This window comes from Salvia splendens, chromosome 1 (genome assembly GCF_004379255.2).
Source record: "Salvia splendens isolate huo1 chromosome 1, SspV2, whole genome shotgun sequence".
NCBI lineage: Eukaryota > Viridiplantae > Streptophyta > Magnoliopsida > Lamiales > Lamiaceae > Salvia > Salvia splendens.
Genome location: NC_056032.1, coordinates 7,603,737 through 7,619,347, shown reverse-complemented (window position 1 = coordinate 7,619,347; position 15,611 = coordinate 7,603,737). Strand labels below are relative to the sequence as shown.

Here is a 15,611-nt window from a genome sequence, read left to right as displayed (position 1 = left end):
TTCCAAAACTGAAAATATTCACATCTTCAAAAGGATCTTAACACCATTGTAATTGACGCTAAAACTTTATTCCGAAGACTTAAATTGATTTCTTTGCCGGTGTATTCAAGAATTTATTTTATGACTGTACCGTCACCGACGGAATATTATCCGGTTGAATCTCATATTTCATAAAATCAATTCCGGCGTATTCTGTGTCACAACGGTTTTTTATTATATGGAGGTTTCTAACGTTGATAAATGTAATTTCATAGTAATGAGAATTATAGGTTAATTTTAATGCCGCAGAAGATTTTTTATTTTTCATTTCCAGATTCATGTTTTCCATATGTCAAAGATTGACACATTCGTGATTCATAATTTCTATACGTTGAAAATTGACACATTCGTGATTCGTGATTTCCATATTTTAAAGATTTTTCATTTCCGGATTTGTGATTTTCAGATTCTTAGAATGTAGATGTCCGTATGTTGAGTAGATTGCGAATACAATTTATTATTCAGATTGTGTTTGTTTTTCCATTGAACCTATGTTGAAATTATTGGAATTTTTGTTGATATGTCGTATCACATGACTGATCCTATGTTGACATTTGTAAGCTACGGTTGATTCTACGTTGCAATTCTATTGACATTTTTGTTAATTCTATATTGATATATAGCTATTGTGCGAGTCCATTTTTTTAATTCTCTGTTGACATTTGGCTGCTTTGTGTATCAGTTTCAATTATTCCATAAGTGATTCAACACGATTAAAACAAAGGACACTAATTCAACAAAAAATCTACAAAAAATCAACATAGAATCAATACGATTTCAACAAAATATTCAACGTCAGCAGAACAAAATAATCAACGCAATTTCAACGCAAAAAAATCACCAATAGCAGAACAAAAGAATCAACGAAATTTCAGCGCAAAAAATCAACACAGATTTCAGAATTCAACAAAAAAGCAACACGATCGATTCAACACAAATTCAATAAAAAAATCTTCAAAAAATTAACACTGATTTTAGAATCAACACGATTTCAACACAAAATTCAACATCAACAAAGAATCAACGCAATTTCACCGCAAAATTCAATCAATTGTTTCGACAAAAGGCGAAAAGTTGGAATGAGGGGGAGTAATTAAAACGGTTTAATTAACGTGAATAGTGGAAGGAGAAAGAACGACGAAATCGGGATTACACAATTATTCTATAATTAAATTATTCACAGTATTATGAAAGTGTCTAATATACCCTCTATTGATAGATTAATAGGAGTTATTGAAATTTTAATCTGAAAAGATAATAAGCGTTGATATGTAATAATTAGTGGCTAGGATTAAAGTTTTGAGTTTGTATTAGATATATGGTTTTCATTATATCACGGCCATGAACGAATATCCCTAATAACTATAATTGTAGCAATAATTATTATTTTATAATTTATTAATGCTATTACCGTATGTAATTAATTAATAACTTAAGAAAATCTTAATGTGATTATCAACATTAATAATATAATGATTACTCTTTCCGTCCCACGATAAGAGTTCTATTTTGTCATTTTCGTCTGTCCCACAAAAAGACTCATATTTCACTTTTACCATAAATGGTAAATAGGTCATACATTCCACTAATTTATTCCACTCATATTTTATTACTACTAGTATCACACCCGTATGATGCACGGATCGATTTAATTGCATCACAGTAAATTCATAATGAATTACTTAAAATCATATACAATTATATTATCTAAAAGTTATAAATCAAAAAAGTAAAAAAAAAACTATTTAAATGTACAATCCCAAAACATAAAATTAACCAATTTTAAAAACCAGCCGAACGCATACTCATATTTAAGATAAATGTATGGAATTTGCATTATTTAGAAATTATTCAAAGTTTCCGATAACAACTTTATTATTTCTGCCACAAAACAACAATCATAATTTTATATTGTACCATTCGATACCATTCACATCAATATAAACACTTCGATATCATTCATATCAAAATAATTAATACATAATAATAATCATCAATACTAAAGAGTCATTAAAATATATGGATAGAGTGGATAAGTATGCGAAACATAAAAAAGTTTATATACGATGACCATATCATATTAGTTTATAAGTTTTGGAGAACTTTTTAATAAGGAAAATAGTACACTTTTTGTGATAGATTTGTACTAATAATAAACCAAGCAAAAGTATGTTGCAGTTATCATGTTATCAACCAATCTCTTAGAGAAGTGATGGATTAAATAGTTCTCAGCAACCGAGCCTCCCCACCAAAAAAAATATTGTCACATATGAGAAAGGGAGAAACGGAAAAGGCATAGATTACATAAATCTAGATGCAGTGACGAAGCCAGGATACATAACTAGGTGCAGTGATGAAGCCAGGATTTTTTGCCTGGGGCCCCAAAACTGTTTATAATTGTGAGCTATTTTTGACGTCGGCATCAATGTCCCCATAAATAGTTGCAACATGAGCGGGAGGAATAGTGAGAGATAGAGATGGTAAAGAGATAAATAGTAGTGTTAGATAAACTAGAGATATATACAACAATTTTAGTAAAAATCAATCCCGACGTCAAAATTGCACAATGTCGTGAAAATGATTGTATCTGCATCTTAAATGCTACTATTAATAACATTTCTCTTGAATGATGGTAACATCAAATAAAGCATATAATATCATTTTTCAAACATATTCATTATTCGAAATCCTACATTATCCTTTCGGTAAAGCTCTCTGTATTTTTTGATCAATTTATGTTTTAAAATAATCAAAGATTTGTGATTTAAAAAATAGACTAGCAATGTATTTGTGTTTTAAAATAATTGCATATTTATCATTCAAAATAAATTAAAAAATACACTATAAATAGAGTATAGTATTTAATAAGTGATAAAGCTTTCAAAAGTCTATACAAACAGTATATATCAATATTCAAGAGTAGTTGAAATAAGTTCTTTTGAGGAATTAAAATAAATAACAAAATGGAAGAATAATGTTGTTACCCAAACTCGAATAGCTTACTTCAGGTAAGAAAGGCAGAATATCAGACCAACTCAGCTACCAAACATGGTTGTACATCCTGGGAATATATGTAATATATATTGTAATAATTTCAATAGCTGGGGTGCCTGGATTCGTCGCTGTCTAGATGATTTCGAGGAAAGTAACAGTCTTTTAAGAACACAAAATAAATCAAGTGAGCTACATATATTGCTTGTAATAATTGTGCATGAAAAATATTTCCAAGGTCAAGCGCAACAATTAAAACTCTAAGCTCAATCCTAAAAATAGTTAGAAATGAAATAAATAAAAGAAAACCTTAAGTAAACATAAATACAACATTCCATGATTTACATCTTCTTCTCCACTCATTTGTACATTTCTTCTGCAATCTACTTTCATCGCAGCTTACCGCTCAACATTATTTCCTCCTTAATTCTCGATCAACTGACGATTCAGCATCAAATTTCATTATCTCATAAGGCATATGATTTTAGTTATTAGATCTATAAATGAAATGAAGAATATGTTGATAGCTCAATATCAATTCTCGAAATAAACTACAAATCTCATACTTACATGAAATAGTTTGAAATTTTATGCATAAACAATTGCCTCCAACACCACAATTCGCATAGTGTATATAATTCCTGCAATTACATTACCAATGAGAGTTAATAAAATCTATAAAAACCCTCTTACAGAAGACTATAGAATAATGTTTCATCGGAAGATGAAACTATATAATAAAGTTTATCGTAGGTTCAGTGACACATGCAATAGAAATAGAAAATAACATAGTGAGTGAATGGATTTATTGCTACCGCACGTCATATATTTATAGTCCACAAACAATATGAGGATCTTATTTTTACACCTTTCACTTGCTCCACAAAAAAAATGAGGATCTTATTTTTACACCTTTCACTTTCTCCACTATAAATTTAATGCTAAAAATCCTATTTAATGGCGTAAATTTGACATTAATTTCAATTTGACCTTCAATCTCAATTGAATACTACTCCCTCCGTCCCCGATTAATTATCACTTTTTGATCGGACACGAGTTTTAATAACTGTAAAGAAAAATTGGTTGAAAAAATTAGTGGAATCTGGGATCCACTTTTTATATTGGATTTATAGTAAAATGTGAGTGAAGTGAGTTAGTGGAATGTGAGACATACTTATCATTTATGTTAAAAATGAAGTGTGACAATTATTGATGGAGAGACCGAAATGGAAAAGAGTGACAATTAATCGGGGACGGAGAGAGTACATTAATTCCAATCAGCATTTATGTGATGGATAAAACGTGTCAATTGAATACCATTATACAATTTCAATTGATAAAACGTTTCAATTGAATACCATTACGTGATTTTACTAATGTGCTGATTTGCATTATTGAGCAATTACAAAACTCCTAAATTTTCAAGATATTGTCCAAAACTTATAAATATTTCAAAAGAAGGTCAAAACTTGTCTTTTATATATGTATAGATTAAACTAAGTACTATATAGGTGGGATCCACATTTCACCAACTTATTCAATCCACTTTTCTTTACATTTCTTAAAACTCGTGCCCGAACCAAATATGACTTCTATTGTGGGACGAAGAGAGTATTATTAAATTCTTGATTAATAATTTATTAACTAAATTTTAATAGTATAATTTTAAAAGTATTGATAATATGATTATTTTCAGTCAGAAATTTAATTCAAAATATCTTACCTTAATTATCACGTAATTTGTTGATTTATTTATTACTATATTAATGTACCAATTAAATTTAATTGATTAATATAATTTCAAAATTTTTATATTTTTATAACTTAAAATACAATTAAGAAATCATAGGAGCATTACTTTCTAGACAAACAAAAGGATCTATTTTTCGTTATTAATACAGAATAATCATAGTTTTGGATATTGATTTCCGTTTTCGTTATTTTGAGAGTTGTTTCTTAATTTCTGTGTGTATGTGTTGATTTATTAACAAATTCGTCATCTCTCCCCCAAATATTCCCTCGGTTGGTCAGCCAACAAGACGATAAATATGTATAAAAATCCAACTCCATGAATAATCAAATCCAATCCAAACCGAATATCACTCTCACTCCGACGTCCACACAAAGGAAAAAACGCAGAAGCGACGAACAGGTGTGAAGAAATATCCCCCCGCATCCCGCCAAAAACCAGTGTAAACCGCATTTTTGTAACCGCGCAGATCGACGGCAGTTTATTGTAATCGCGCCTCGGTTTGTGGTAATTTGATCTAGAGTTTGGAGAAACATGGCTGTGTGTGTGGAGACGGAGGCGGCGGAGCTCAGGGGCGTATACAACTCCGGCAAGACGAGGACGTACGAGTGGCGCGTTTCGCAGCTCAAAGCGATGCTCAAAATCGCGATCCACCACGAGAAGGAACTCATCGAAGCTCTGAATTCGGATCTCGGCAAGCACGAGCACGAAGCTTTTCTTCATGAGGTGAGGGAGTTTGGATTGCTGGATTTATTCCTGATTATCCGATTCGTGATATATGTGTTCGTGTGCTGTGATGATGAATTACTACTGTTGTAGCAGTTATTGTTTATCGCACTGAATGCACAGATTCAACTTGGTGTAATTTCTATTATTCGTTTTCACATTATTTGACACGTATTTTAATCTGTGGATGTATTATTATTGACTGGATGTTGCTGCGCCTCAGCAGAATTGATCAATTGAATGCATATTCCGAAACTCGGAGTTGAATTTAAATACGTTTTGTACTTGTGGCTATTGATGATATCTTGCCTGTTTTGTCAACTGCATTTAATGCTTCGTGCTCATTAATGAAAAATAGCTGGGAATTTTTTTTGGTTTATTTATTCTCTTTTTGATTATGGAATTATGACGGCTAACGGTGGTTGCTGGTGGAGTTAATGATATTCCTCAACTATTAGTTTGACGTGTACAGCGAAAGTTTTGGTTGAAATTTTGGAAGTTACTGAATTTTACGAGGAAAGAGGGAGGACATGAACCATCCATTTCAGGGTGGCTCGAATTCTTTTCTTGTACATCATGTTTTGTTAGTTGTAGATTTGTTATTTGTAGATAACTGGATATGGATGTTTGACTTTTATAAGCCATCACAAGATTTTCAATTTGTGGTTCTTGTTTGCGTTCATAAATACGGTTGAAAGAGGATTTCTAGTTTTTTTGTGGGGATTCAGTTAAGGATATAGATTACTGGCATCAAGTATATAAATTAAAGCTATCCTAATAATTTGTTGCCGTACAGAAGACTAACCTGTGCCTGTTTGTTTGCTTCGTCTTATGGGCTAGAGACACTTTTTAAGCAGGAAAAACAATGCAAAAGAAAAGGGTTTGCACACGAACTGGCATTATGGTCATAGAAAAGAACCAAGACCATAGTTTTGAGAATAAAGCATATGCTATGCTTTTCGTATTAGCTGTGCAAATGAAGTTTGGTGAAATAAACAGGTAGGGAGATGTCAAAAAAACAAAAGATAAAATTATCTCACTTCCTTTAGAACTTTTGGAATTTTTAACCTAAATGATGTAGTATGAGAGATCAACTAAATCACTTCTAAAAAGCTAACATAGTCAAGTTATTTCATCTTCACCTTATCAGATATATTGTTTATGAAATGAAGAGAAGCTTTGGTGTTGCATCGTCAGAGATGCCTTGGGAGATTTTTTTATCTTTACGATCCTAAGCTTATCATCTAATTCTCTGTTTATTTGTGCTTTTATTTCCAGTTCATCTGTTGACTGATACCTTTTTTGTTTGTAACTTCTTGTTCAAAAAAATAAGCCATGGAAGTCTTTAATCTTATATTCTCACCATTTCAGAATACTACTTAACTATTTTGTCATGCAGATTGCAGCAGTAAGATCAGCATGCAGGATGGCACTGAAGCAATTGCATCGATGGATGAAGCCTGAAAAAGTAAATTTGTGTTTATTTGTAGTTTGAAATCATCCCGATTCTCGTATTTGTTTATGCAGATACTTAACTGGTGCCTATTTTTCTTGTGATTGCAGGTTAAAACGTCCATGACCACTTTTCCCTCATCAGCTGAAATAGTGTCAGAACCCTTCGGTGTCGTATTGGTTATATCAACATGGAACTATCCTATCCGTATGGTCTATTTATTATCCTGCATATGTTTGGCGTTTTTTAAGATTTAAAATTTTTCTGTGCCATGTCATGTGTGATATTGATAAATTGCCTTTGTTATTTTCCGCATATGGCTGCTGTTCTCTACCAAAGTATTGTCGCTTGAGCCAGTCATTGCAGCTATTTCAGCCGGTAATGCTGTAGTACTTAAGCCATCTGAAGTTGCATCTGCAACTTCCTCAACTATGTCGAAACTTCTTGGGCAGTACATGGATGTCTCAGCTGTAAAAGTTGTAGAAGGTGGTATTCAAGAAACAAGTGCATTACTGGTACAGAAATGGGACAAAATATTTTATACAGGTACTTGCGAGCTAATAGACATCCGTAGTGATTCCTAATCAAAATGTCTGCTCAGCCTTTTATCAAGATTTTAGATGCTGATGTTGCTAGGCTGTTTTACATACAATAGTATTTTCTCTATTTCCTTGTTTATTGGAGTACTATAAATTATAGTGATTCATCTCTCTTCCCTGCATGACAATGCTAAGATTAGCACCATATGTTACAATATTTGTCTAATTGTCTTTTAGGTTGAAATTTGATAGGTTTTATTGATTTTCGGAGGCAGGTTTGTTGAATTTGATGGTTTCGACCTTTTCACTCTTGATAATTTTCTGATTGCTCAAGCCAAAAGGTTTTAAACTCTGCAATGTTTTCTAGTCTCTGAGTTAAGAGGACCACTTGAATCTGCTGAGCGATTGTATTAATAACTGAATCATAGACTTTACTGGACGTAGAGATTCTTTTAGCTTTGCAGTCAAGTGATATTCCTGAATTAAGTCAAGAATCTCTCAGTCTAGCTCCAAATATTTAGTAACTATTTCTATTAGTTAACGAATTTATAAATATAGTTCAGCCCATTAAGATATATAGAGACAGTAAATTCTATAAAATGAGAGCTATATAAGACTATAGGTAAGTATCTGGAATTTGAAGAGACATTTCACAGTTGTTTTTTTTGTTATAGTTGGCTGTTTTGGAGATGAAGTGGTTCAGCGTGCCTCTATCTCTATTTTATATTTGAATTGTAATAAAAATATTCAAGTATTGGTGTTGGTATTACAAACATTATTGATCCTAATCAAACAAACGTTCTACAGGGAATAGCAAGGTTGGACGTGTTGTATTAGCAGCTGCAGCAAAGCATCTCACACCTGTGATTTTGGAGCTTGGTGGGAAATGTCCAGCAATTGTTGATTCAGACATCAACTTAACAGTAAGCCCCTTAGTTACCAAAACTTGACGAAATATGAGTTTTTCTGAAACGAACACCAACAAATGATGTGCTTGTCACATGGAGTATGAACACCAACAAATGATGTGCTTGTCACATGGAGTATTAAATTATATGTATGCATCTATTGTTCATCCTTAAGGTTGCAGCAAGAAGAATCATCTCAGGCAAGTGGGGTTGCAACAGTGGACAGACCTATGTTTCACCCGATTACATAATAACCAAAAAGGATTATGCTGCAAAACTTGTAAGATATGCCAAATGAACTATACTGTACATGGGAATAGGGGTATATGTTTTCTCTCTGATCAAATTCTGATACAATTGATCAGGTTGATGCTCTTTCATCTGAACTAGAAAAATTCTATGGAAAGGATCCAGTGAATTCAAAAGACATGTCAAAAATTATAAATTCCCGACATTTTGAACGGCTGTCAAAGCTTTTGGATGAAGAGAAAGTTTCAGGAAAAATAGTTATTGGTGGTCAACGGGATAAAGCCAATCTGTGAGCTCAAAACTTGGTTCTGCATTTTCTTCTTCAGCAATAATATGGTATTGGTTGATATGATGAATTCATGCAATTCTTTTACATTTCCATCTTACAGCAAGATTGCTCCCACTGTTATACTAGATGCCCCGGAAGATTCTCTCATCATGAATGAGGAGATTTTTGGTCCTCTACTTCCCATTATCACGGTAAAAGTTGATAAGCATATGGTATATTTGAGTTTGGACTGACTTTATACAGTATTTTGATAATTTCATTAATTTATACATATTTCTTGCCATGATAAACCAAATCAAGATTTCTTTTATACTCCATAAAAAGGATCATATTTGTTGTACTGGATGATCCAGAAGACTCACCCGGTCCTGAAGGACAATCTATCCCTAATTCCTTGACCGATTCTTGTTTTAACTATGGAACATAATAATGTATTGATTTTCTTATGTTTCTATATTTTCCTTTTGTATGAAGGTCAACAATATTAAGGATGGCATTAACTTGATTACTTCTAAAGAGAAGCCCCTTGCGGCGTATATATTTACAAATGACAAAAAGCTCAAGGAAGAATTCGTGCAAAGAGTCTCAGCAGGGGGCATTGGCGTTAATGAAGTAACTCTTCATGTAAGTCTTTCTTCTGGAGTCTCATGCTAATGTGAAACTAAATGCACAATACATGCTTAAATTGTCTTCTTGTTGCTTCATCAATATTGTATTGACAAATTTGATGGAAAAATGTCACTTGATAGACCTGAACCATATTAATAAACTCATTTGGACAGCTTGCTGAGGACACATTGCCATTCGGAGGCGTGGGAGAAAGTGGAATGGGATCATACCACGGTAAATTCTCTTTCGATGCTTTCAGCCATAAAAAGCCAGTTTTGTATCGCGGGTTTAATGGGGAAATATCTGCAAGATATCCGCCATACACCCCTAGAAAGCTGAAATTTCTCAAAGCTGTGTTAAGTGGTGACATAATTGGCATCATACGTGCTTTGCTCGGATGGTAAGATTCGTACACCTGTATTCCTTCGGGTTAATAAGATGTAAGATTTGGTTTGCTGATGACTTCTAACAGGCTAGGTGTGACCAAGTCCTGTGGCTATATAGATTGAAATATTTATCCCGTTTGCTCGTGTACTTAAGTCTTTTTTCTCAGCACAACTCATTTGTACGTAAAATTGATAATCGATGACTTTCTTTGCTTCCGCAGTTTACTGTGTACTTCATAACTATCATTTTGTTATGGTATTGCTCTTAATTAAACAAGAGTTACTAGGTTTTTATTATTAGAATCTTTAGTTTGCAGCAACTCATCCATACCAAAACAATAGAAGTAGATCAGCTTTAGTTTTTTACAAATATCTGAATCTGTATAGAGAAAGGAAGAAGAGGTAGATTAACAAGCATGTTGCAAAATAGTAGCAGCAGTAGATCGCTGCTCTTGTGTCAACGTCTCTGGGAACTTGGCCGAAACGTTGACGATCAAGTCCCCTCTTGTCCCGGGCTCGTGTTGCTTTGGCATGCCTTGTCCTTGTATGGTCCTCACGTAGCCGGTGTGCACGACGTCCTCTATCCCGAGGCTGGTCGTCTCGCCTCCCAGCAACGGGAGGGGAAGCGTGCACCCTGTTAGAGCATCGACCAACATGATCTCAGCTCCCATTTGTAGATCATCCTCTTGTGTCTTGAACAAGGGGTGCTCTTTCTCTGCTATCATGAACACTAGATCCGCAGCTTTTGTGCCCGGCATCTGGTTCCCCTTCCCCTCGAACGTGATCTTTGTACCTCTCCTCCATCCTGGCTCCACCTTGATTGTCACCGTCTCATCTTCCTCCACAGAGTTGCATGGGAAAAAGGTGTTAGGATAGCATAGAGCCCTGTTTCCTGCATTTTCCTACAGGATTATCTTATGCTGTATGGTTGTTTTTGTTTCTGTTTTTACCCGTTTCCATTGACGGCATCTCTTGTGATGACGACCTTCTTGACACAACCGAAACAGAGCTCCTCGAGGTGCTTTATCATTGCTGCCGGTTTGATCAGCCAACTCCAATTTGAGAAAATGATGGGGGCTGCGACCCCCCTGCTCGCGCTTCTCGAAAACGTGTGGGTCAAGCCGCCGGTGCCAGCACCCCTGAATGATTCTTTATGGCTCAAGCTCCTCGAAAAGGGCCCTTTAGCTTCCCCGCCTGGAGGCTGGGTTCTCCGGCCTTGGCAGCTCAGATTCCTCGACAGCCGGGAGAAGCCTGTGCCGCAGCCCCATCGAGGAGATCTTGTAGCTCGGTTGTCGTCGTCATTGTTTCCCCGTTTGAATCTGTAACGTCTCTTATGATCTCCTTCTCTCCATGGTTTACGTTTCTTGGTCTTTGATCTGATAATCTGCAGGATTAGGATGTTAGATAATATATAATGAATAATAATATAATGAATAATAATAATAATGAATAATAATAATAATAATAATAATAATAGTAGTAATAGTAGTAATAGTAATAGTAATAGTAATAGTAATAGTAATAGTAATAGTAATAGTAATAGTAGTGCATGAGAGATGGGTTTGGTGAAGGAACCTTGGTAAAATGTATAGGTTTTTTTGGTGTTTGGTTGGAGAAAAGGGGTTGCTTCTCTGTGCAGCATTTGGAGAGGAAGGATTTGCATACGTTTGCAAGTAAGCGAATAAAACCATTGGGGTTTGGTCTTGAATGCTCTCCCATGGATGGTAGAGTAGAGAGAGAAGACAAGCAACAACAAAAATGTCTTATGAGAGATTTGATGAAACAAATACAAAGATCGACGTGGTATTTACGTGGTTCGATCCTCAATAGGATCTACATCCATGGATGAAGGTGAAACAATTTATTGCGGCACAACACAGCAGAAACCGATTACAACACACACTCTAACTCGCTACTCAACCGGAGAAAACAACTCGGCTGTGAATCACTCAACTAGCTAACCAAGATTACAGTGTACACTCTCTTCTCTCTATACGCTCTCTTGAATCACACAAGATGGTGAGGAAGAAGATGAAACAGAAATTGGTTGAAACTCCAACTGAAACTCAGCTATTCAATTTAACCAAAACCAACGGCTTCTGCCTTTTAATCTCATTGGGCCTCCGAACTTGGGCCTGAGTCTTTTATTCATTTGGGCCGCGCAAATGGTTGACCCAGCCACATAAGCCCAACAAGCTCCACCTTGGCTGCATCGACCATCAAACCAGCTCCACCTTCGCCAAAACTCCCTCACCTTCTTGCAGTCAAGTTAACTAAGTCCGAGCAATGCTCAAACTTAGCACTCGGTAGAGGTTTAGTCATCATGTCAGCCGCATTCTCAGTCACATTCAAAACCTGAGCAAGCTCCAATTCTGCTGCACAATCAGCAGTATTCTGATCATTGTTGCCCTCAGCCTGCTTTCTTTTCAAAGCGTAGCAATTTTTCTTGATATGTCCAGGCTTCTTGCAGTAGTGGCAAGCTCTGGACTCCTTTTGGGTTGGATCTTCCTGGCTCTTTCCCTTCCATTTTTCAGAGCCTGGCTTCTTCCACTTATCATTAGGCTTCCTGACATTGAACTTCACATTCAGGCTCTCTCCAGCCTGATCAAGAGACTTCCCTGAAGAATTCTGAAAATCCTTCAATTTCAAAGCCGAATACACCTCCTCATAGGTGATCTTGGAGTCTCTACCAAGGAATATGGCATCCCTGAATTGCTCGAAGCTCTTTGGCAGCGAATTCAGGAGCATAAGCGCTTTATCTACATCCTTGATCTGCTCATCAATGTTTTCCAGATCGTCTACACATTTGCCAAAATCTTCGAGCTGCTCCAAGATGCTCTTCGCCTCTGATATCTTGAAAGTGAAGAGCCTTTGTTTCAGATGAAGGCGATTGGCAAAAGACTTCATCATGTAGATGGACTCAAGTTTCTCCCAAATTGCTGCGGCGGTCTCTTCCTTCGAAACCTCCCTTAGAACTCGATCACTAAGGCTCAGAATTAGGGTACTGTAAGCCTTTTGTTGAAGTTCTTGAATCTTCGCATCAGCCTTCTTGTCCGCATCATCGGCGGTATCAGCCTTCTCCCATCCTTCACAATTTCCCAAAGCCCTTGCTGCATCAACACGACCTTCATCTTCAATCTCCATAGGCCGAAGTCATTGCTGCCCGTGAATTTCTCCAATTCAAATTTCGCCAGAGACATTACGCCGATCAAAGCCTTCCAGACGGCGCCAATTTGATGAAACAAATACAAAGATCGACGCGGTATTTACGTGGTTCGATCCTCAATAGGATCTACATCCACGGACGAAGGTGAAACAATTTATTGCGGCACAACACAGCAGAAACCGATTACAACACACACTGTAGCTCGCTACTCAACCGGAGAAAACAACTCGGCTGTGAATCACTCAACTAGCTAGCCAAGATTACAGTGTACACTCTCTTCTCTCTATACGCTCTCTTGAATCACACAAGATGGTGAGGAAGAAGATGAAAACAGAAATTGGTTGAAACTCCAACTGAAACTCAACTATTCAATTTAACCAAAACCAACGGCTTCTGCCTTTTAATCTCATTGGGCCTTCGAACTTGGGCCTGAGTCTTTTATTCATTTGGGCCGCGCAAATGGTTGACCCAGCCACATAAGCCCAACAAGAAGAGATTAAAACAGAGAGACTAATACGGAGAGCCTTATGAGGATTTTTGAACGATAACAAAAATTATGCAGTGTTGTTTTAGAGAATAATGTTGAAATAATAATATTTTCATTTATAGAAATCAATATTTATTTATGTTTTGAATAACTAGAGTGGAAAATGATTATTGAAAATTGTGCTTTGACTGCATTTTTAAAAATTTATCGATATTTTGATAAAAACTTTTACTCCTATTTCTTATTTAATATTCGAATTTATTTGTAAACATGCAGATTTAATGTCATTTAATACTATAAGATTGAAGACTTCTGATGTACTCTCATAGTTTCTTGTTAATTAAGTTACAATTATTGCATGAAAATTAAGAAACAATTACTTAGTGTATTATGTAGAGAAAGAATACGAATAACGTACGAGAGATAATAAAATAAAAAATAGAATATGTATATTTTTGACAAAAATTGAAATGATTCAATTATCTTTAAATTTCCTGAAATAGAACAATTAACAAGCTAGGAACGAAAAGAGTATCACTATAATATTTTTTTTCCTTCATTGATTAAATTTAAAGTTTTTAAAAAAAAATCAATTTATTTTCACTTATAATATTTCGGTTCAAGTAGTAGTTAGACTAGTCCGATCAATCGAACTACTAACTAGTACTCTCTCTGTTCTATAGTAGTAAAGTCATTTTGCCATTTTAGTATGTTCCATAATAGTAGAGTTATTTTGATTCTCTAATCTATTTCTTACATACAATGACGATAATGCGGCCTCCCAGTTTTTCCCTTTTTTAAACTTTGGCTGTATGTATATAGTATATTAGTATATTAGTATATCAATCATTAGAGAGTGTATTCGTTTTGACATGTGCATGTCACGGATGTCTCTGTCCAGATTCGTGTGTTTTTGTTTTGATATAATTGCAATGGATGTCATGTTGCCATGTTTTTCTCAATAGGCACTGAAATATAAATAATACTAGTATTAACACCCGTGCCATGGGACATAAAAGTTTCAAATTATAAATACAAAATAAATGAATATATAAAACCATAAACCATGTATGGCTATATCTTTCACCCAACTATTACATTATTACGCACAAAAATATGGTCATTTTCATTTATGGAAAGTTATCCCAATTTATTACCCATATACACCAAGTTATTTATAACTTATACCATCATTAAAACATTACTTCAACTACTCTTCCCCCTCTCATACTTTACAAATTTTATCTTAATTTCCATAGCATATAATGTGCCTATATATCTTAATTACGCACAAAAATATGGTCATTTTCATTTATGGAAAGTTATCCCAATTTATTACCCATATACACCAAGTTATTTATAACTTATACCATCATTAAAACATTACTTCAACTACTCTTCCCCCTCTCATACTTTACAAATTTTATCTTAATTTCCATAGCATATAATATGCCTATATTTTTATTGAACGAAGACAATAATGTACATAAATATAATATTTTAAGAAGCATAAAAGAGAAATAGGAATCAAAGTTAAAAAGAACAAAATCTTATCTCATAAAAGAAATCAAAATCAAATAAATTGTACATTTTCATACTACCTTTAGTGTCAACAATCTTATCTCACGACGCAAATTATTTTGTCACAATCTCATCCTATGAATATCATCACCCAAACACTATCATTTTACTTAATTAATATTTTAACATTTCTTGAATATATGTACTATGCAAGTTTAGAAAATTTGTTTTTCTTTCATCCAAAATAAAATTATAATAAAATTTTATATAGTTATACTATCTTAATAATAACTTATAAAAAAACTAAATGTCTCAATAAAAAATACTACTTAAATCGCAACAAATATTATAATAGTAAGTACCAAATGGATCTTTAACACTATAGGTTTTAATGACTTAGCATAACTTATGATGTATGACCAAAGACTAAATACATAGTAATTATTTATAATAGATAAAATAAAATCAACTCAATTAGAATTATGTATACTAAATTTA

At 34.3% G+C, this 15,611-nt stretch overlaps 2 protein-coding genes across 2 annotated transcripts; one reads left to right on the top strand and one right to left on the bottom strand.

Moving 5' to 3' along the window:
* Nucleotides 1-4,993: 4,993 nt before the first annotated feature.
* LOC121811165 (aldehyde dehydrogenase-like) lies at nucleotides 4,994-10,159 on the top strand. Its single transcript, XM_042211966.1, has 10 exons — nucleotides 4,994-5,506; nucleotides 6,906-6,974; nucleotides 7,070-7,166; nucleotides 7,299-7,505; nucleotides 8,306-8,421; nucleotides 8,582-8,686; nucleotides 8,772-8,944; nucleotides 9,045-9,135; nucleotides 9,419-9,568; nucleotides 9,727-10,159. The coding sequence occupies exons 1-10, from the start codon at nucleotides 5,315-5,317 to the stop codon at nucleotides 9,955-9,957; spliced, it is 1,431 nt and encodes a 476-aa protein (XP_042067900.1). The 5' UTR covers nucleotides 4,994-5,314; the 3' UTR covers nucleotides 9,958-10,159.
* Nucleotides 10,160-10,346: 187 nt separating this feature from the next.
* Nucleotides 10,347-10,908, bottom strand: LOC121746460 (dnaJ homolog subfamily B member 4-like). Its single transcript, XM_042140670.1, has 2 exons — nucleotides 10,890-10,908; nucleotides 10,347-10,831 (listed from the first exon to the last, which is right to left on the bottom strand). Exons 1-2 carry the CDS (start codon nucleotides 10,906-10,908, stop codon nucleotides 10,347-10,349), a joined length of 504 nt encoding a protein of 167 aa, XP_041996604.1.
* Between the last annotated feature and the right edge of the window lie 4,703 nt (nucleotides 10,909-15,611).

Excerpts from the sequence above, each read along its gene's own strand:
- LOC121811165 (XM_042211966.1), top strand. The coding sequence starts at position 5,315 with ATGGCTGTGTGTGTGGAGACGGAGGCGGCGGAGCTCAGGGGCGTATAC. Across the intron at positions 7,506-8,305 it reads GGACAAAATATTTTATACAG|GGAATAGCAAGGTTGGACGT; the intron begins GTACTTGCGAGC and ends AACGTTCTACAG. Across the intron at positions 8,687-8,771 it reads AGGATTATGCTGCAAAACTT|GTTGATGCTCTTTCATCTGA; the intron begins GTAAGATATGCC and ends ACAATTGATCAG.